Here is a 22,797-nt window from a genome sequence, read left to right as displayed (position 1 = left end):
AATATAATTTTGATATAAATAATACGGAGTAATATTTTAAAATTGAATTTATGTTTTTATGTATTTTAATTTTTAATTTTTAATTAATCTATAGTCAATATTATTATTGTTTTACGCATCTCAATGAGATCTTCCTTTATTAATAATATAAACTTTTAAAAGAAAACAATTAAAAAAAGAAAAAAAGATTATAAAAAGTTCACTATTTTGGTGTAGAATTTGGGGTCTTCTTTGGAGTAAAGTTGCACTATTTTTACACCAAAATGGGGTTTTGCCTTTGGTGTCTTCTTTTGGAGATGCCCTAAGGTTACTAGGGAAGTAGGGAGAGGCTTTGAAATTCATTTAGAAAATAAATAAATCAATAAATAAAAATTCAGAAATTTTAAATACAACATGAAGACGTGTTTACATACAAATTACACACCAATTTGGTGGTTTACAGAAAGGCCTCAGAATTGGGAATTCAGCAAATGCCATATACTGATGAATGGCTCAGTGTAGCCCAGAGTAAAGAACTAACTGAAAAGTGAAAACATACCAAAAATAAGCACACTTCTACTTGCCAATCTATAAAGTCGACACCCTAATGCTATCAGTGCTGATATACTCAAGACATTCAAAAAATATTAACAGGAAACAAAACTACAAAACGCAACAAAAGCCAAACTTTCTTCCCATGTCTAGGATGGGCGGGCAGATAGTGCATTCTCTTTCAGTGCGCCCATTGTTGTTTGTTCTGTTCTGTTCACGGGGCAGATAGTGTAGTGCAGTGTGCTTCTCTTTCACTGCCATTGTGGTTCATTCTGTTCAGTAGGTGAGCCAGGGACATATGGTACAAAGCCTCGTCCACCAAAGACAGGTCGCATGAATGCATCGTCGAATTTTCTCCAATAGTAGTGGATCGTGTGGGACGGTGTTGTCAGCAGCATGCGCAAGCTGTTTGGACGTGGTGGCACGTGGCCATCTAGGTCGACCTCTGAATCCAGAAGAGGCACAGTGAATGATTTTGGAGTGACTGGTTCGGAAGACACCATTCTGCTTAGGTGTTTTGGTGAGGGCAGCAAGATTCTGATCAAAGGTTTGGTTATCAAACCAAAAACCTGTACGAGCCCCAACAGGATTTAGATGCAAGATCCTATTAATATTAATTAAAAAGGACAAAAGAATCACTAGATACTTTATCGTATAGTTTCAATACACAATTGATTGGATAATTTGACAAGGAGCACGAGTCCCAAGGTTTTGGGCCAATGAGGGATGTTGGGGTGAAGGGTCCGAGACTCAACTGAGACATCCACAGCCCAACACGCCTTAGCCCATGGAGCTTCAATCCGTGAAACCTAGTCAATCCAACTAACTTGAGACTAAGAACTAGCCGTTGTGGACCGTTGCCAAGACCAAAAGACTTGGATCAGCTACAGAATGTAGAGTTAATGGCCTAGCACTTTGCTCAGCCACTTCTTGTCCATTGTAGCTTTAGTTATTTAAGCTTAGATCATTGTACTAGCTTGGAGATTAGCTACTCTATACTACCCAAGCATTATATTCCGTTGTAATACTACCCCAAAGCAATCTAATACAACATTGGTTTCATGCCATATTCTATATTCTCTTTGGCCCTATTTGGTAAATGGCGGATCCACCAATTTTTTGCGTTTTGACAGTCAAAACGCCCAAAAAAAAGATTGGTAATTCAGCAGTTTGGAACAATGTTTTGCTCCAAACCGCTGAATTTGCAAACACTACATTTGCAGCTTTACAGTTGGTGTTTTGAGGAAAGGGGAGCCATTAAGTCTCCTCCTTTAATAGAGGAGCCTTTTGGCTCTTCAATGCTCGCCCATCCGATGTGGGAATGGATGAGCAAGCTTAATGTTATGGAGAGCCTCAACGCTCCAATCCCACTTTTCCCACCGATGTGGGAAAACAAATGGGAGCCGCATTTATTTTTTATTTTATTTTATTTATTTATTTATTTATTATTATTATGTATACCTTTATAGGTCATTTTAAATGTTAACCGCTAACCCTAAACAACTAATTTTACCAAACATTTTTTTACAAATCGCTGATACAATCTGCTGGTCTAAACCGCTAACACAATCTGCTAACCGCCAATTGCCAAACAAGGCTTTGTGCATTTCCATATATGGTTTGAATTAGAACCATCGACAACTTTTGCCAAAGACTACACTTTTTGTTTTTTGTTTTTTATTGTGCACTCTCTTTAGATTTATTTTATACCACATGGAAATATTGAACTAGTGGCCACGTGGCCTGTGTTAACTAAATTATAGGCTGGTTATCATAGTTGTGGTATATGGAGTAAAACTGCTTTAATGATATATACGGGCACAGCAAAATGTAAACTGAAGATGAGAGTGCCTTACCACAGTGCTGAAAAGAACAACTGTAATTGTGCTCGTGATCATTATTGCATTCTCACGTAACTGGGTGTAGCCAGACCTTGTAAACTGCAGAATATTATGTAAATAAATTAAGATAAGAAACCTAGTCCTCGAGGCACTCCCACAGCAATGATATGATGGGAAACTACTGAAAGGCAGCACAAGTAGAACTATAATTGCTAGTCTACGTTTATATGCCCATCATCTGCATCAGACAACATATTCATCAAATTATAGAGAGCCACACATCTTACCTGGTTATATGCAAGAGCCATTGAAACAGCACCTCGCATAAGCCCAGCCCACCATATTATAAACTGTAGAAGTAAAGTAAATCAGTGAACCGTATAAATAGAAAAATAAGCATAAGTTGGATGTTTTAGACTCATACCTGCTGCCTAAATCCAATCTTTTCACCCCGGGACTTCTTGATCAAGTTGGACAAAAATGATAAGGGGAATACAAAAGCTGCTCTTCCAACCAAAACCAGACCCAAAAGTATTGAGCTAACTTCAACTGATGTTCCGGGGCTGAAATGAAAGAATTGTGAAAAGTAAGGCATCCACCGAGCAATTGTTAAAACTCCATCTATATATAGTTTTACCATGAGACAAGCTTCTTTAATGATGGAAAGCATACCTGTCACTTACAAACTTCCATTTTTCAATGTCTAAAGCATCCATGCCAACATAAAGGAATATAAATATCTCAGCAATAAACGACAATGTAGCAAATGCATGCCTGCAAAACAAGTTGAACACAATACATTAAAGATAGTCACTACAACAACTTCTAATCTGCTTCCAGAAAAAAGCAGCAGAGAGTAAAATAACTTGGGATTGTTATAGAATGACATACTTGGTTGTGACTCTAGAACTTTCAGTGACATTGTGCCAGGTGTAATGTGACATCACAATCCCACTGAAGAAGACAGTGAGGATGGCACTTAAAGAAAATAACTGCAAAATATTAATTGTCAGTGCAAGAATAATTACACTCCTAATTACTCCATGACAAATAATAAGAAACTAAATTTAGCACAGTTGGGGATGTTTAGGAACACTTACTTCAGAGAGCATATATGATAAATAAGCCATACAAATCATAATAGCAATCTCACGATCAGTGGAATGCCTAGAATACACAACACAGTTAGCAATATGTAGTAGTTTTGTTAAAAAACAAAAAACAAAGTGACATGTTAATTGCTCCCAGACATTTGTGAGTTCTTTCTTTAGCATACAGAATGTGATGTAATCCACATATCATGAGAACAGACAGCACTCTTCATTGTGTTAAAAGCTTATTCATAATGTCAATTCCTCTTTCACTCTCATAGACAAAAACTGATGTCCCATACTTTGGTAATTACAGACATCCTACAATAGGTTTGTGAAAACACATTTACAAGTTAAATTGTTTTCAAACCTTCCAAAGTAGAGCTTCTTAATAATATATGCACTCAGCAAACCCGCCTGCAGTAGATGAGAACCAAATGTTATCATCACATCAATCAATGATCAAAATATCTTATACTGTACTAGGGAGAGAGACTCACGACGACTCCAAGGAGAGTGCTCAAGATAAATAAGTACAGAAAGTTTCCAAATAATTGCAGAACCACCAAAGTGTTTATGTTAGATAAGTCAAAGTTCTGAACTGCATTGAACAGGACAATGGACGTGGCATCATTTACAACTCCTTCCCCAAAAACTAGACTGTAGAGTAGAGGTGTTTCATCCTGATTGAGTACCTATATAATCAACAAAATACATAAGGTTGGGTAAAAATGTTTAGTACTCCAACCTCCCAAAGGCATGACAGCGGCATACTTACTTGCAAAGTGCACACAGAATCTGTTGCAGAGAAGATTGCTCCAATTGCTGGATACAGAAAAAGATAGATTGATTAGGAGACAGAAGCAGAAATCATATCACCATTTCAAAAAAAAACCAACCAAAAAAAAGAGGAAAAGGAAGCAGGAGTACCAAGATAATCTCCTATCTCGAGAGAGCCAATATTCATTTTTTTGAAGATGCCAATAGCTCCTGGTTAAATGAAAAAGGATATTCATTACTAATAAAACCATCATGAAAACAAGTCAGTAGAGTCTTGTCTACCAGTGTATTATAAATTTATCCTCACACCCTTGAAATGACAAATCAAGAGAACATACGTCATACAAGACTTTTGGAATTGTTGCATTTTTAATTTCTTTAATTTTACAGAAAAAATTAATGTGACTATCCGAGTTTCATGAGGTAGAGCACTATTACAAGTTTATGCATTGCTAAAAGTGTAAGGAACAGCAACAGTCAAGGAAATGTCATAAGAAACTGCTACAAATCAATGAGGTAGTGTTATAAGTCATTTCAAACTGCTGCATGCTAAAAGACTAAGTGCTATAAGTAGCTTCATGCCTTCATCTGTGAATCGGGTTTGGGTCAAGAGGATTCAGCATACTTAATAAAAATTACAAGGAATACATGTAGACAGAGTAGCTTACCCAATGATATGATGATAAAGGATATCAAGGTACCAAGTGCTCCAAAAAGCATAATAGTTGAGATATTACGAAAAAATTGTTTCTTTTTCACCTGAAACCTGTCAACATTGCAAAGGGTGAAAATGAAAATGAGTAATTGATGCAATTTAAATAATAGTAGCAGTCAGTTAAAACAAAATATATTAGATAATACTGCTTCAAAGAGAAAATTTGTGTGATTGATAAAATGAGGCTTCATTGAGAAAAAGTGTGCAAACTAACTCAAAATGTAATGTAAAGTTTGCAAAATGAAGATAAAAGAAACTATTATCAGATACGACATAATTGATAACCACCTAAGTTCTTGCTCAAAAACAGACTTCTTGAGATTATCTTAAATTAAACAAGATTTTCAACTTTAGATATTTGGTCATTTTCACATTTTCTATATTACTCCATAGCGAAAGGGTGACATAATAAATTTTATATATAGGAAAAGGGACAACCACACTTTCCGATTCATTAAAGCTAGTGGCCTATTTGTTTCTATGCCACCCCCTATTCTGGACCAAAACATTTGGTACCGTTTGTGAACAAATAATAAATGGAAACAAAAAAGTGGAAGAGATGCGTGATTTTCAAAAATCTCCCTATGTGATTTTCAACTTCATTGATTGCAATGGCAGAAAGTTAATGTGATGAAACCCTGCCAATCCAAAAAAAAAAAATGACCTAATTATGCACCACTTTGGCAGAATTTCTTAAACCATAAGCACAAAGGAAATGTTTGACACCCTTAAAAAATGAATATATTCCACTGAGTACAAAAGTCATATACTATAATAGAATCACATAAAAGATGTAGCACAGCATACCCTGCATTAAAAATGATTGGTGGAAGAAGATAGATGAAGAAAAGATCTTCACTGAAAACTAAAATATGTGAGCTTGTTCCTCCGGAGGTAAGTAGAATAACAACACCAGTACATATTCCCTGCCAGCCAGAAAGGCGAAATACATGTTAAAAAAAATAAAAAACAGAACTTAACTTATTCTCAACAGCAATCAAGCAATCAATTGACACTGGCACACACACACACAAACAATAAACATTCAAACTCACAATCATGAGAGCAGTAATGGATTCATTCATCCAACGGCTTTCTTCCAAGAGATGGCCAATAATGATACACGCACAGATAAGAGCCACAAATAGGTTTATGGACACCACTGAGCCATGATCGGAGGTTGTTAACAGATTCATCTTCGACAATAGTGTCCCAACGTCAACTCCCATTTTCCCAACTCCTTTTATAAAATCTTCAGCAATTCACCACTAAACAAACAAGCTTCTCCAGCACTTCAATTCGAAATTCTCGCAATTTCATACGGTATCCGCTCCTGTTTTCCACAAAATCAGAAACTGAAACAACTTTAATATGCATTCAAGGCTTTTATACATATAGCACGTGCATATACAAAAGAGATTGAACTGCTTAGATCAGACAATCACACGAAACTTCACAAACTGAAGCGTACACTACACTTCAACAAAAACACAAACACGTACGAAGCTTAGCTGAAGGACTTACCGGAGGAAATCGGACTCAGAGCAGCGCTGAAACTGAGCTAGAAAAACACCGCGAAGTTCAACCAGATCTCAAATTGGAGGAAAACCTCAACAATCTGTTGAAAACTCCAGCCAAATCCTGTGAAATTCTCAAAACTTTGCTTCTTCTACTGTCACGAGCTTTTAGCCTCTAAAAAGCGAATTTCGCCTAATCAACTTTTGAAGCAACCGATTCCTCTAGAGAGAGAGGAAGAGTTGGGTAAGCAGTGGAGAGGAGAGAGAAATGGAGGAATATATAGTTTGGCTGGCATGGAGAAAGAGACTCAACTTCAAACCCAGAACGCCGATCTCAGCCACTGGTGGTTTTGAACCCCGTGGACAAGTGGCAGCGCCTCAATTGTTGATGTTGTGCTATGCTGGGACCTGTTTTAAACTTGAAAAAATCTGTAACCACTATTTAAAAGTTAGATATTTTATAATCCGCTCAAATTAAAATGTTCGAACAAGAGTTAAATTTTAAATTTTGTACTCGTACTTTTTAAGCATTCTCCAAAGAAAGTTGAGGAAACATTCTCGGAACAAGTCAAGAAAAAAATAAAGTAATTGAATCCAAAAAATGACTTCCTCACTTCCCTTTTCAAAAAAAGTCATTTTTTTTTAGAAAAACTAAGTTATTTTTCCTTTGCCTAGGACCTTGTAGTCCAGTGGCATCAAACCCTTCCCTTTATACGGGAGGTGGTGGGTTTGAGCCTCAGTGGAAGCAATATTGACTTTTGTTTTTCAATAGGTTGAGAAAGTAGTTATGAATAGATAATGCATTCTAATAGAGTTAATAGTATTAGAAAAAAAAGCTATTTTCCTTTAATCGAAAATTATTTTTACTGAAAGATCATTTTTCGATTTTCAACACGCACCCTAAAAGTAAGGAGGAGAATTTAGTCTAATTAGTATTTTCGTTTTTACAACAAAAGTACGTAGGATCTATGATGTATTTCCACGATATTGAAAAAAAAAAAAAGATTATGAAGATGCAGAAGCCAGAAGAACGTGGCTGCCAATAAGACCATCATTGTTCCGAATAACGCGTGGAATATTAGAACATCCCTTAATTACAGCAAATTGCCAAAAATATGTACTGATTTTTAGCAAAACTTTAATTAAATATATAAATTTTAAAAATATAACTAAGATTTCTAACGCCTAATTTTATACTTGATATGGATTTTTTTCGAGTATACCTCCCTCCTCGTACTATACATATGTTCAGAACTTGGGCAGGTTGCCGAGAGGGATCGTTCCTGATCTTTACCGACCAACTAGCTCAACGTTCTCGACCAAAAGGCGACGACCGAGCTGAATCGAGGTTGTAGACTTGTAGTAGCATTTCATTGCTTATGGACCTGTCCCGACCAGTTCAGGTCAGGACGACCCACTCAAACAGGCTTGCTCGGGCATGTGAATCTGGATAACTCATCAGTTGGTAGTCAGGAATCTTAGAACACGTGGTCGTCAAGGCACTGTTCCCGAGCCTACCCACCGCATGCGCAACACATGTGACATGTCAATCATGCGGAACGCCTGACATGTGTCCCTCCTTCCCTATATATAAATACCACATTTATGACAAGGAGATGAGACTTTTGGCATTTTCACATAACCTATACAAGCTCGGGATCGTCTGACCTCTTGCCAGACATCGAGCTTAGGCACTTAAATCAACAAGCAGACAAAAAAATGATTCTTACGCAATCTGACCTCGATACTAGTATGTATTTGTGGGCATCACCTTATTTACCACATCAATACATTTAAGTTTTAATATAGACAGAATTTGTATGATTTCGTTCTAAATTAGATAACATGATAACGATTTGTTTAAATATACTCAATATTAAAAAAATCAATACTGAGTCTATATTCAGTTTTGGTAAAAATATTAAAATTTATCGACATGGTATCCCCATGTCATCTTTTATTCTTTCATATATTTTACTATAACAAAATTAATCAAGTTTATAAAAAGTAAAATTCAAATGAAGATACTTGTATGTGTAGATGAGATGGCGCGAATATCTTATAACTTAACAATATGTCATTTTCCATCCATATACCGTAGCCCTTTGACAATTGGCCTCGATTCTTACGCGCTAGATGCAATGGTCTTTTTTGCTCCAAGTATAACAGTGTTTAGTCAAGTCCAAATATTCCGCTATTTCAATGAAAAATAATTGCTTATTAACTCCAAAATACCCGTCATTATATTCAATCTCCGCAGCCATTACCCCTCTCCCTCCAAGTTTCCAACATTAGCAACCAAGCATTTAATAACCTAAGAGAGCAACATAAAGAGAAGTAGATGTCTTTTCCAATACGAGGAGAAGAAGAGAATTCATAATTGAATTTTTGTAGTTGCAATAACATGTTACAAAACAAAACAAAGACCATCTAGGTAATTGAATTGAAGGGGAAAAACATATGAGATTTACTTGTCAATTCAAAGCGGTCCATTATCTTGTATAAGCAGATGCCCTTCTCTCCTCCACCACATGTGATATGCTGATAATCGGATAAGCACTGCCTAGATGGGGCTTAGCTTGCAGACTTGCAGTTTCTGTCATGGCCGAGCCGGCATCCATGCCCACCATTTCTTGTCATCTTTCTATTTATTATCACTAAACAAATCTTCAAGGAAAAAACAATCTACTTTACCAGCCGGAGAAAGAAATAAAATAAAATGGACCCATGTTAATATATACTCTGTATTTGAGTGGATTAGCAGTTAGAGCATCCACACCAAAAGTTCTTTCAAGGTATTTTAGAATATTAAAGCCAACATGAAAAAGAGAAGTAAGAGATCGAAGAAATGGTTTCATCTGCAAAATAGAATTTTTGAAACAGTAAAAATACATTGGAAATAGTAAAAGTACATTAGAACAATAAAAGTACATTGGAACAGTAAAAGTCCATCCGTTTGCCTTTCATTTTAACGGTTTGTCTTTCCCTCACATTAAAAACTATGCAAAATATGAACTGATATTGATGCTCTTACACTTAAAAGTTATCTTCTAGTAAAATCATATGCAATATAATGCGCGTTGAGGTCTTTATGTGAATAAGGTATATTACTATATTTCCTCAGGGTCTAGAGGGCAAGTTCAGGGATCTAATGTTATACTTCAATACTGACAAAGTTTGGAAACATGAGTTATTAAAAAAGAACAAATTTTAGTGCATTGATCTAATGGATGAGAAGTCTCATTTAAGACTTGCTTTATAATGGCAAAGTGAGGTAGAGTTCGATTTCGCTAACCCAACAAACATTGACGGTTTGGATTTGAGTTGAGCTCATTACACACACAAATGTACAGTTTAGTGTTGAGTCTTAAAGTTAAATTGGCTCGATGTCATAAGTGTATTGATATTGAGTCTCGAAATTATATTGACTTAGTTTCTACAATTTGATCTTGACATTTGAAACTAAATTTACTGAATTTATTTTTCTGCAAGTCCCCTAACGTGTTTATAGGGTTCAAAATATAATTTGTTTAACCATGATTATTAGAAAAAACAAAAATCAAAATGGTTAGTGGACTATGATTTGATAAATATTTGCCAGGTGTATTATTGAGCAATTGACAGATCTTTTAACCTGTCAAATCATGTTCATGCTTTTCTTGCTCCACATGTAAATTTATGGAAGAATGCATGGATCCATGGAAAGTTTGAAACCCTTTATGCGTTGAGGTTCGGTGTATTCGGACAACTTTTATAATTAGGAAAAGTCTTTCAATTTCATATCACACTAGTATTTTACCCGTGCGATGCACGGATGAAATTTTTTTATTAGATATTTTAATAATAAATTAGAGGTTAAATTATAAACAATAAATAATTATCATATTTTTAGTGTATATTTGTTCAATGATAAGATAAGTGTAAAAGTATGAATAATATATTTCTCGATATTTAATGTCATTACTATCTAAATAAATATGGGAAAAAGTGTAAATAATTTTAAAAATCATTAAGATGATTAAAGATTCTTGGAATCAAACTGTATTTAAATGTTTTTTTAAATTACTTGATTTAAAACAGTTTTGTTCCCATATTTTTTTTGTTGTATAATAAATATGTTTGAATAGTTTAAAAAAAAATAGTATACAATAGTCTGGAATTAAAAAAAATCTCGAAATTAAAACATAATTACTTTAATTACTACTGTAGTAAATTTTGTTTTGAAAGTAAAGAAGATACTAAATTTAATAACAATTATAAAGTTAAAATATTATTTTAGATATGAAGTCGAATATTTACAAATTCTGAAAAACTTCCTTGTATACAATGTTTGCTGTTAAAGTTTTTCTGGTGCTTTCACTGTCACAAATCAATATTTTCAGCCCTTCTGGAGTAGTGACCCTAGAAACTGCAACATATAATTGTCCATGACTAAAGACAGGTTTTTTCAAGAATAGGCCTACATGATAAAGCGATTGTCATTGACTCTTATTAATTGTTATTGCATATGAGACAATTAATGGAAATTGTCTTCTTTGAAATTTAAACGGCAACCTCAAGTCTGATGGAGTAAGTGACATTCTCGGTATGAGTACTTTCTCACCTGCACTGGTTCCGGACAATATCCTTGCTTCTAGAACATGGTTTCCAAGTTTAGTAATTACCATTCTTGTGCCATTACATAAACCAATTGAGTGGTCAATATTTCTTAATAGCATAACTGGAGTGCCAACTTTCAATGTCAATGCATGATTGGGTACACCTGAACAGTTGATTCCATTTAAAAATTCTGGACTGTGAACATCAGCTAACATATCAACATTAGAATCAGATTTGCAAGTACTATCACAACTCAAATATGTAATTCCATCAGACGTGTTTAAAGAACTCATATATTCATTTACAGAATGTACCACGTCAAGTGTTGGTGCCAATATCGCCCTTTTTTGTAAGTACGATGGATCATCAATTATACTTGAGAATGATGGATACGTGCTTTCCACAATTGCTTTAATGGGATCTGTAGAATACTGTAAGAGTATTTGTCCAGGTATCTCTATATATTCACATTCATCTGTTTGCCCCTCAATTTTGCCATCTCCAATTTTTGCAATCCATTCAGGAAAAATGTTTCAGTTGTGCATAATCATTATTTGAGGATGAGTTTTGAAGTCTCATATTCTTTGTCAAGCGTAGGACTTTACAATACCTCCATAGGTAAGATGCATTTATTGTTGCATGCACAATATCTTGCCTAGATCCATAAAAATTTGATAGGTGCTCTGGTTTTACTTGAACCTTAAACAGAAGGGTTTGGTGAACTACAACATTCATTTCTGGGGGAAACGAATCCATTTCATCCTATAGAATAAAGGATTTGAATTAGTATAATTCTAAAAACATAAAAGAGAAGTTGAATATAATACAATAACAATTAGTTCTAACCTCCACATAAGATTTTTTTAATTCAGATGCAGATTTTCCAAATAAATCATTGCATTCACAATCCCATAGTTGGAAAGCTGCATTCCCAGTCGCATCAGAGACTCTTATGGTAACTTTATATCTAAAGGTACCATTGGGCCAATATTTATTGCATTTCAAGCAATGAAAACGATTCAATGACGGTTCTAATTTTTTTAAGCACCTATTACAGGATAAATAACACCAATCTCCAATATTTTGAAAAGCCACAATTTTGGCTAACACCCAAAAGCTTCCAACCTATATGTTTACAATTACAAAAAATCAAATAGTAATTTGAGAAAGAATATTTATGATTTTAAATTTACACTTGTGTTGACAATTGTAGTAAATTAAATATACACACCTCAGGAGCATCGTACAACTGACTAATATTCCGGATTGTCTCAGTGTTGATCTCATCTGCTATTGTAGATGATGATATTGTTGATGTACTAATTGAAACCTTTGGTGTAAGAGTCACATCCCCCCTTATAATTTTATTTAATATTATTCAAATTATATAAAAAGTATTAATAAAATTAAATATTCAAATTTAGTACGATTTAATGTTTCAAATTCAAAATATACGTACAATAATTTGAAATCACCAATTTGCTGACAATTATTATCCATCACAAGCTTAGTGGCACCAAATGTATTTGTGATTGAAACCTCACCTAATGAATAAGATAACAAAGATTAACATTATAGGATGTTTTATATTTTTAATAAAAAATAATGTAATAAATTTACAAAGAATAACACGTGATGATGAAATTAGGTATTTACCATTATACATTTTTGCACGACACATCTGAATTATCAACACAACAGGTTCCGGATCTGGGTGGTCCACAAGCGGGAGCAATAAATCAACATATTGGTCCCAGAAAGTACATCTTAAAGTTTTTTCCCTGTATATAGTTGTTAAATAAATAATATTTATTTTCAAATATAGTAACATAAAAAAATAATAAATTGTAATATATAAAAATATATTTTAAACATTACTTACTCATGATCTAGAATAACAATCTCCATGAATCTTTTTTGTTTCTCAGAAACTAATGTAGTGCAAGGTGATTGCATAGATACAATAAAGCCAATCAAATCTATTTTAACAAATAAATAACTGTAAATAATTAAATTAGATAACATATGCTAGAAGATGAAGTTATTGTATACAAAACAATATTACCAAATAATTCTGAATAAATTATATCTTCTGGTTTAAGTTGGCCAAACTCCTTGAATTTATAAATATTGTTTGGGAAACTGGTATCTGCATGTTCAATCACTTCTGTGCCCCGCATGGAACTGAGCATGTATTTGTGTTGAGTGGTTTTGAATGCCATAGAATTGTTGGAAACAATGAAATTATTTATTTCGTATAAACATCCCTCATCAAGCATACACTTGAATTTTTCAACATGTAGTTGCTTGAATGTCAAGTGTATACGGGTACCCTGATATATTAATAATAAGAATGTCAAGTGTATACGGGTACCCTGATATATTAATAATAAAATAGGAATTGGTATACGGGTACCCTGATATATTAATAATAAAATAGGAATTGTGAATGAATGTACCTGATATATTAATAATAAAATAGGAATTGTGAATGAATGTACCAAAAAAAAACAAAATTTACCTATTTTTTCAATGCAAATAAAACATAAAACTTTGTATTAAAAAAAAACAATGATATACAAAATTTTAAAAAGAAAGAAAAAAAAACAAACTTAAAACAACAATTGATAAAGCCAAATAATAAATAATAAATTATAAATTATAAATAATAATAATAATAATAATAATAATAATATAAACAAATTTGTAGAGGGGTTTATAGAACATATATATGAATATGAATTAGAAAATATATATTATGATTCAAGAAATTATATATATATATATATACATCTTCATCTTCCAACACAGATTCTAAGGTTGCACCTCTGTTGTTCTTTACTTCGTAAATACGAATCAATCGTACTATTATTGACCACTCAGTGTTGTAGGCGTTTATCTTATTGAGTGTAACAAAAGTAGGGGTCATTATAGATATAATTTTTTTGCTATGCTATGAGACTATAGTAGTTCTAATATATAGTGAATGATGTAAAATAAGTTGAATTCATATTGATTTATATAGTGGTATGAGATTTATTACATAAGAGATTTATTTGGAAAATAATAATAATTGATTAATAATTATTATTGATTGATTATTTATTAATTACAAAAGAGTAAATATAATCCTTGACTGTATTCTAATTAGGCAAAATTAGGTAATTAGGGTGGTTGTTTGTTGGACTAAGTCAAATCGTAGAGTATAATGGCCATATATATGTTAATCTTATTAATTATGTTTTGATTCCCCAGCACCCATGGCTTTCATCTTGAAACCTTCGGCCATTATCCACCGTTAATATCCAATTATCCATTATATTTTTTTCATTTAATTATATTAATTTATTATTTATGTTTTGACTAAAATGCCCTCTAGTTTTTGGGGGGAAAAGCTTTCCAGGAACTTCTGTTATTATATATATATATATATATATATATATATATATATATATATATATATATATATATATATATAAATTTTATCTCAATTTTTTTTCATAATATCAATAGAATTGAAATATCAAGAGATCATCGAATTATAGATTTATGAAAATGAGGGAATTTTAATTTCGTGAAATTGAATTTTCATTTAAATCAAATGAATGAATTTACTTGCCTTTAAAATGATGTAAAAATTAAGTATAAATGAAATTGTAAGTTCTCCAACCAAACACCCCTAACTTCTTATAGTAATATTTTTTAAAATTTTTTTTAAAGAAGATTAAGGACATTGGAGGAATTTTGGTCGTTCTAGGAATCAGGACTTGTTATAATACTAGTTTTATACGCGCATTGCGCGAATGGGTTAATGCCCAATGTTTATATTTAAATAAATATTTGAAAATATATCAATGCAAGATTATATAAGAGAAATTTATACATGGGTAATTGAATGTCGAATTTTTTTATTTAAATATCTAACTCAAAGTATATGAATCCAAGATAATATAGAAAATTCTTTATAATTATTACTAAAATAAATGTTTGCAACCTTGTAAAATCGATAGTCTAAATATTTGGTCTAAAAATGATAGTCTAAATAAATACTACTTTTAATTTGAATTTTTCTAAGTGTTCTTAATTCTCTTTTGAGTAACATTGTCATTGTCTTCATCTTTACTATTTGTTCTCTTCCTTTTTGTTGGTAGTGTGTTATTTGCAATTCGGTTATTGTCGGTAGCATAGATGACAACGTCATGCAATGAGCTTATGATATATGAGCTATGGACTTTCCTTTAGGTGTTCTGTTTCGGGTTCATTTGATTCAACCATTATTGTTAAATGAGTTATTGTGGATAAAGAAATCCCTAGTTTAAGAAAAAAGATTAAATAAATTAATAAAAATTTGAAATTTTAAAATATTATGTATTCCAAAGATATTAAAAGGTAATTTCTCGCTTCAATTTGCTGGGTTATGGGTTATTTGAGTACTTTCATTGTCAACAAATCCCCCAAGTAGTTAATATGACTGGTTTCAAACTATTCTTTTTTATTTTTTTCATGGTATTAAAGAAATACATATGCATCATTTTTTAGTGTAACTACTAATTTATTTAATTCAATAAGAGTAAAATAGAGTGATTCCGCTTATATTTGTTGGGTTATTATTTGAGTACTCTCTTTGTCAACCAATCCCCAAGTAGTTAATATAATTAGCTTCAAATTATTTAAAAAATAGTTTTCATAGTATTAATAAAATACTTGGTAAATAAATATATAACATTATTTTGTACTATAACTTTGATATTTAATTACAAGATATTGTAAAAATAAGATAATGGACAATGTAATGAATATCAATTGATAAATTTGAATGTAAAGAATCTTTGCATTAGAGAAAATAAAGACAATATAACTAATGAAATTATTTCTCTTATTTAATTTATTTTTTTGATAATGAATAATTTTTTCAAATAAAGGTATTGTAGACACATAATTCTAAATTAAAAAATACATATGTATCATTTTTTGTTGTAGCTACTAATTTATTTTATAATTTCATAAGAGTAAAATAGAATGATAAACTTAATTATGTCAAATTTGATTGAGATGAGGTTCGAACCTAAGACCTTTCTTATAGAAATTAATGGGTAACTTAAAAGTTAACAGAATATTAACGGAGAAGAGAATATTTAACGGAAAACTTAACGGATAATCATAAAAGTAAGGTTAAATTAGGTAATCTATATTAATAATATTAATCTGAATTATCTTAACCATCTATTTGATTAAATAATTCATCTGAACCATCTATTTGATTAAATAATTTGACCGCCATTTTTTTCTACCCATTTTAGGCCTAACTCTCTTTGACTCTTATTAGTATAGTAGATTTGGGATAGATTCTATCTCATCGCTGTTGGTTCTGTCGGCAATCAAATCCCAGAAAATTATTCACTAGTTTGACTTCAAAATTTAAGGCTTATTGATAACACTAGGATTTTATATCCCTAATGCACAAAAATATATGTCTAACATTAATACTTAATATCAAAATTTTAATTATACTAATTTTTTAAAAATAATAGTATATATTTTTTTAAAATTATAATGATATAATTCATATTATATTAAAAATATAGTTGATAATTTGACTAATAATTATGTAATGTTAATATTATTAATATAAAAATGTTATATATGACTAAATTACTAAATATAATGATGGTAACATTTAATTAAAATAAAATAAAATAAAATTTATTTCTTATATAATGTTTATATACATTATTATCATTAAAGAATATAAGAAAATATATTGTGTATGCATGTGCATGGTAATTATAACGATTGATATATTTTTATCCAAAAAGATTATATAGTACAACTCTTATAACATAATGTATATAAAAGAATTAACATAAAAAATAGACATAAATCAGAGATATAGACTGGATTGAGATTTATTACTATGTTTTTAGAAAATTTTAAATATTTGTGCTTACTTTTGTAATCAATTATAATTAAAATGTAAGAACTAATTATTTAGTATTAAAGTTTGACACGTATGTATTCCTCTAATTGATTTTTAATTTTAATATTTTTTTAATTGATTATTTAGGTGACCAGGGAAACTCGCCGTCATTACCGGTGCATATACATGCACTGAGTGAGAATACCATATACAACAAGTTCAACCGATAAAGTATTAACAAAAATCAAACTCATGAATGACTTTATAATGAAATGAGAATCATGTTTCACCATTTGACCGTTTATTTAGTAACTTATTTAAATTGACATTGGCAATATGTTTACATATTATAACATTATTTATTGTTTGGGTACATTAACAATGAATAAAATCTTCACAACTTGATCCTTAGTTAATAATTAGCTAAAATACTCTTCGTATTAAATTATCAATTTTAAAATGTTTGATAATTAATATTAGAGTGTCTATAAGTTTATTTTATTTTACTTCGTATTATAAGCATTACAGTGAGGTAGCTTCGAGAACACTCGTACATTACGTGCAATTCTACCATGATCATGACCACTCTAAACATTATTGAGAAAAATAAATAGGAAATTAAAAACAATTGGTACCTTATTACCAATGTACATTTTAATAATATGAAAATAATACTAAAATAATTTTTAAAAATGGTGACTTTTGACTAAAAACTAAAAAGTAATTAATTTTTTAAAAATTTTAAAATTTGAATTAAATACCTTAAATATTATTATTATTGATTAGGGAATTATGATTCTTTTAAATATTTTAATCGATAGGCCGGTTATTTAGACTTTAACACTCAAAATGATTAGCTGGAGTTCTAAATTAAAAGTTAAAAAAAAATAATAAAATCAAAAGCCTAGTTACTTTTTGGTTAAAAAAGTAAGGAATAAGGGCCAAATTGGCCACTGAACGTAACGCGAAAGTGCAATCAGGCCACCCGACCAAAAAAAAGTGCAATTACATCCCTAAACAGCGAAAATCCATCCAAATTTACCTGCTAGCCAGTTTCTACCCATTGTTTCCGGTTGTTTGCTGACAGGGCGCTGACATGACTGATTACTTGGCAATTTTCACTTTTTTTTTTCGAATAAACATTCGTTCTCCTGAGCAGACATGGTGCCGGAATAACCATTCCTGGCAATTGGGCGGCGCCGGTTTGACAAATCTGTAGCAAAGATGAAATTCCTCCTCTGCCTAAACTGATAACAAGAAATTGAAAACCTTGATTTCTTGAATAGATGCCATATCAGACCTCTCTTTCATCCCCCCTCCCTAGATTTTGTCGAGCTTTTTAGCCTTAACAACCGGGTTGGCTTTGGATATGGAATCCTGAGCTGCCTTCTGATAATCGAACTAGCATTCGTGTTTGTTAGAGTAGAGATTCCCGCACCGACAGCTAAAACCCGTTAGCCCCACTTGCTTCCTGCAGGCGCTGCACCTCTTCGGACCGTCCTTCGTGTTCTCACCACCATTGTTCTCGGGTTGTGTGCGAGAGTCTTGGGCGGTTACTGCGCTGGACTCTGCAGAACCGTCGTGGGAGCTTACTACGACAACATCGACAGACTTCCCACTGCCATTCATGATACTCTCGATGGATGAAGCGGCGAGCCTAGCCTGCTCTTGCTTCAAGACTGTGTCCTTGTAGCATTTAGAACACATGTTCATGGTAGCTACGGTTCCAAAGAACCCGCAGTTGTTGACGCAAAGGACGGGAGCTTGGATGCCAGCTTCGTTCTGCTCCATGTCTTTGAAGTTTCCTACGCCACCGCAATCAACACGTTCTTATCTTCTTACTGCAAGAGCCGTAGGAGCGAGTCCAACACTGAGTTCTTCGACTCAGTGGTCCCGATCTGGAGCCGAGTGATCAGATTCCTCGTCTCCGCCCTAATCGTCTCCCTCTTCGAATAACTACTCCCCGAAACGGCGCCGTTTTCGCAGAGAACCCCACTCTTTATCAAAACCTCGAGGTCTCTGCTAAAGGCTATCGATTTTCGCGGACATAGAGTCGATGTCGTTCAGCGTCTTGAACTTCCCGCCGTGAAGGTTAGGGTTATGGCAGCGAGCCGAGAGATAGCCCGTCGGAGAGCGGGCGGAGAGCGACCGAAGAAGGTCCGCCGAGAGAGGGTTGCCATTAGCCGCCGCGGAAGAGAGCATAGGGATATGAGTTTGAAGAGCTTCGTTCTCATGAGAGACCATTTTCCCTTGAAGCTTTGGGTTTCAGTAATGGAATCAAGGATGAACAGTAGTTCTTTGAGCTTCTTCTCTGATGCTTTCATGGCGGCTCCAGGGGAATATGAGACAAAGGAAAAGAAGGAATTAAGTAAAAAATTGCCATGTCAGCGCCCTGTCAGCAAACAACCAGAAACAATGGGTAGAAACCGGCTAGCAGGTAAATTTGGGTGGCCTGATTGCACTTTCGCGTTACGTTCAGTGGCCAATTTGACCTTTATTTCAAAAATTAAAGAGGTATTTGATTATTTGTTTTAAAAAAGAAAAAAGAGTACTGAAGTACTGAACAAAGGAGCGATAGCCACTTAGGAAAGCATCTGGTCAATACACAATGAAAAAGATATTGTTTTTTTTTCTTTTTTTAATTTACATTACGTAATTGTAAAAATAACTCGTTATATTATTTATTATATGAATTGACCGATTGCATCATATATTTATTTTTTTAAAAAGGAAGTGTTTTAAAAAAATACACAAAGTAGTTAATTAAATAAAATATTAATTTAATATAATAATGAAATGTTAAAATAATATGCTTTCCATTCACAGTTAGTACCAATCCTTATCCATAGTAAAAATACTGTAGCCCTTGATTAAAATAGAATCCAATGATCTCATCCAAATTGTCATCTTTCCTATCTATAATTGAGATTTGAACTAAGAGATTATGGAGTGTTATTTGTGTTAGAGCTAAACTTCCACTGATGAACTAATTTTTATGATTAATTTAAGGACCTGACTTAAGTGCGATATATTTGGTCCGAGAGACCGAAATGTTCAAAGGGAATCCATATCATAATTTCACTAGCTAAACTAACATTCGTTACCTGCGGTTGTGTGTACTAGGTAAATTTTGTTTAGTTATAATAGGTGACAAATCACACATGAAATGCAAATCGCACTAGGAAAATTCAGTGAGACAGGCTCAATCAATAGAGAATTATAACTTTCATATACGATAATCATGTTTTACTCAATCATTCTCGGAATCTGGTTCTCATAAGTTAGTTTGCCAGGGATGATGCATGAGTGGTCGCCTGGTCGGGATGTTACATTCATTATCATTGCAGTTTACAAGTAACCCAATGATAGTGAGCTCTCTTTGTGGGGGAAAATTTCGAGAGAACTCGAATTCAATTTCCACAACTGAGGATTCTCCCTGGGCTAACTTTCGTGCCTCCCGGAACGAGCGGGGATTAGTTGGGTGGACCTGGACTGTTAAACGGACGGAGAAAGACCCCGAACAACTAGTGAATTTATCAAAAAATAAAAAATAAAAATTGCAGTTGACAAGTAATTGTATTTCTAATTTGGCTTCGCAGTATCTTGGAGCACATATTAATTATCCATACCTCTCAACAGCTTTGTTATTTAATTATTATTACTCAACTTTAAATTATCATATGTTTTGGCTTTCGTTTAAAAAAGAAAAACTACCATATGTTAAAATGTCAAATATTATGAGTTTGGCACGTCACTATATTTAAAGAAAAAAAAATAAGGGCCAAATACACTACCGAACTATGTGTGAAATTTTAATTGAATCAATTAACTTAAAAAGTACAAACGAATCTCTAAACAATCTAAAGCATGCAATTAAATATTTTAAAAAAGGACATGTTCTATCGGTTTTTTATAATATGGTGGTTACTCCGATCCATTAAAAATTAAAAATTAAAATTTTAAATTTATTTAATAATTTAAATAAAATACATACAAAAAAAGATAGATGATACCCTTCCTCAGCCTCTCGCCTTCATCTCCGGTGACGAAAATCATTTAATCTTTATTCACCAGAGACGAAGGCAGGGGAGAAGATTGAATTTTTTTTAAAGAAAACTATTAAATATAGTAACAGTTATGTCAGCAAAAACCTAGATAAAAGATCCTTTAAAAAAATTTAATTGCATGATTTTATTTTATTTTTTTTTGATTATAGACCCATTTGTGATTTTGTTGAGTTTAATGACTTAGTTACAATTTCACGTATAGTTTAATAGCATATATTATCCTTATTTTTAAAAAAAAATTGTACTACTTCCTCACACCTAATGAATTCATATTATGAGACGAATGTGAGTATATAACTTTTTGCCTTTTTGGGAGTATAATTAATATTAGTATTTTCCATAGTAAACTTTACAAATTGATATGGGACAACTCATGATGAGATTCGCATTTGATTTATGTTTAGCAAAATTGTTTATTCTTACTAATCCAACTAACGTTTATCAATATAACTAGTTTTATACGCGCATTGCACGAATGGGTTAATGCCCAATGTTTATATTTAAATAAATATTTGAAAGTATATCAATGCAAGATTATATAGGAGAAGTTTATACATGGGTAATTGAATGTCAAATTTTTTTTATTTAAATATCTAACTCAAAGTATATGAATCCAAGATAATATAGAAAATTCATTATAATTATTACTAAAATAAATGTTTGCAACCTTGTAAAATCGATAGTCTAAATATTTGATCTAAAAATGATAGTCTAAATAAATACTACTTTTAATTTGAATTTTTCTAAGTGTTCTTAATTCTCTTTTGAGTAACATTGTCATTGTCTTCATCTTTACTATTTGTTCTCTTCCTTTTTGTTGGTAATGTGTTATTTGCAATTCGGTTATTGTTGGTAGCATAGATGACAACGTCATGCAATGAGATTATGATATAGGAGCTATGGACTTTCCTTTAGCTGTTCTGTTTCGGGTTCATTTGGTTCAACCATTATTGTTGAATGAGTTATTGTCAATAAAGAAATCCCTAGTTTAAGAAAAAAGATTAAATAAATTAATAAAAATTTTAAAATTTTAAAATCTTATGTATTTCAAAGATATTATTAAAAGGTAGTTTCTCGTTTCAATTTGCTAGGTAATGGGTTATTTAAGTACTTTCTATGATTGGTTTCAAACTATTATTTTTTATTTTTTTCATCGTATTAAAGAAATACATATGTATCATTTTTTGGTTAACTACTAATATATTTAATTCAATAAGAGTAAAATAGAGTGATTCCACTTCAATTTGTTATGTTATTATTTGAGTATTCTCTTTGTCAACCAACCCCCAAGTAGTTAATATAATTAGCTTCAAATTATTTTACAATTTTTTTTTCATAGTATTAATAAAATACTTGGTAAATAAATATATAATATTATTTTGTACTATAACTTTGATATTTAATTACAAGATATTGTAAAAATAAGATAATGGACAATGTAATGAATATCAATTGATAAATTTGAATGTAAAGAATCTTTATATGAGATAAAATAAAGACAATATAACTAATGAAATTATTTCTCTTATTTAATTTAAATTGTTGACAATGAATAATTTTTTCAAATAAAGGTATTGTAGACACATAATTCTAAATTAAAGAAATACATATGTATCATTTTTTGTTGTAGCTACTAATTTATTTAATTTAATAAGAGTAAAATAGAGTGAGAAACTTAATTATGTCAAATTTGATTGAGATGAGGTTCGAACCTAAGACCTTTCTTATATAAATTAATG

The 22,797-nt window shown here is 31.9% G+C and overlaps 2 protein-coding genes and 1 pseudogene across 3 annotated transcripts; all 3 read right to left on the bottom strand.

Moving 5' to 3' along the window:
- Positions 1–354: 354 nt before the first annotated feature.
- Positions 355–6,769, bottom strand: LOC116001644 (sodium/hydrogen exchanger 2-like). Of its 2 annotated transcripts, none has more exons than XM_031241537.1 (15): positions 6,483–6,767; positions 6,014–6,291; positions 5,766–5,884; positions 4,912–5,009; positions 4,394–4,453; positions 4,242–4,288; positions 3,964–4,158; positions 3,834–3,880; positions 3,473–3,539; positions 3,264–3,364; positions 3,045–3,146; positions 2,797–2,935; positions 2,660–2,722; positions 2,388–2,471; positions 355–1,100 (listed from the first exon to the last, which is right to left on the bottom strand). In XM_031241537.1, the coding sequence occupies exons 2-15, from the start codon at positions 6,185–6,187 to the stop codon at positions 783–785; spliced, it is 1,614 nt and encodes a 537-aa protein (XP_031097397.1). In that variant the 5' UTR covers positions 6,188–6,291; positions 6,483–6,767; the 3' UTR covers positions 355–782. The 2 variants fall into 2 exon arrangements, with proteins under 2 accessions (XP_031097397.1, XP_031097398.1); XM_031241538.1 differs by having other exon boundaries at positions 783–1,100; positions 6,014–6,313; positions 6,483–6,769.
- Positions 6,770–10,770: 4,001 nt separating this feature from the next.
- On the bottom strand, positions 10,771–12,316 carry LOC116001455. The gene is made up of 5 exons (XM_031241330.1): positions 12,306–12,316; positions 11,921–12,041; positions 11,768–11,836; positions 11,079–11,505; positions 10,771–10,934 (listed from the first exon to the last, which is right to left on the bottom strand). The coding sequence occupies exons 1-5, from the start codon at positions 12,314–12,316 to the stop codon at positions 10,771–10,773; spliced, it is 792 nt and encodes a 263-aa protein (XP_031097190.1).
- Positions 12,317–17,884: 5,568 nt separating this feature from the next.
- LOC116002697 lies at positions 17,885–19,305 on the bottom strand (annotated as a pseudogene).
- Between the last annotated feature and the right edge of the window lie 3,492 nt (positions 19,306–22,797).

Source organism: Ipomoea triloba, chromosome 13, assembly GCF_003576645.1.
Source record: "Ipomoea triloba cultivar NCNSP0323 chromosome 13, ASM357664v1".
Taxonomy (NCBI): Eukaryota; Viridiplantae; Streptophyta; class Magnoliopsida; order Solanales; family Convolvulaceae; genus Ipomoea; species Ipomoea triloba.
Note: the sequence above shows the minus strand (reverse complement) of the source record. Positions and strands in the feature narration are given on the sequence as shown.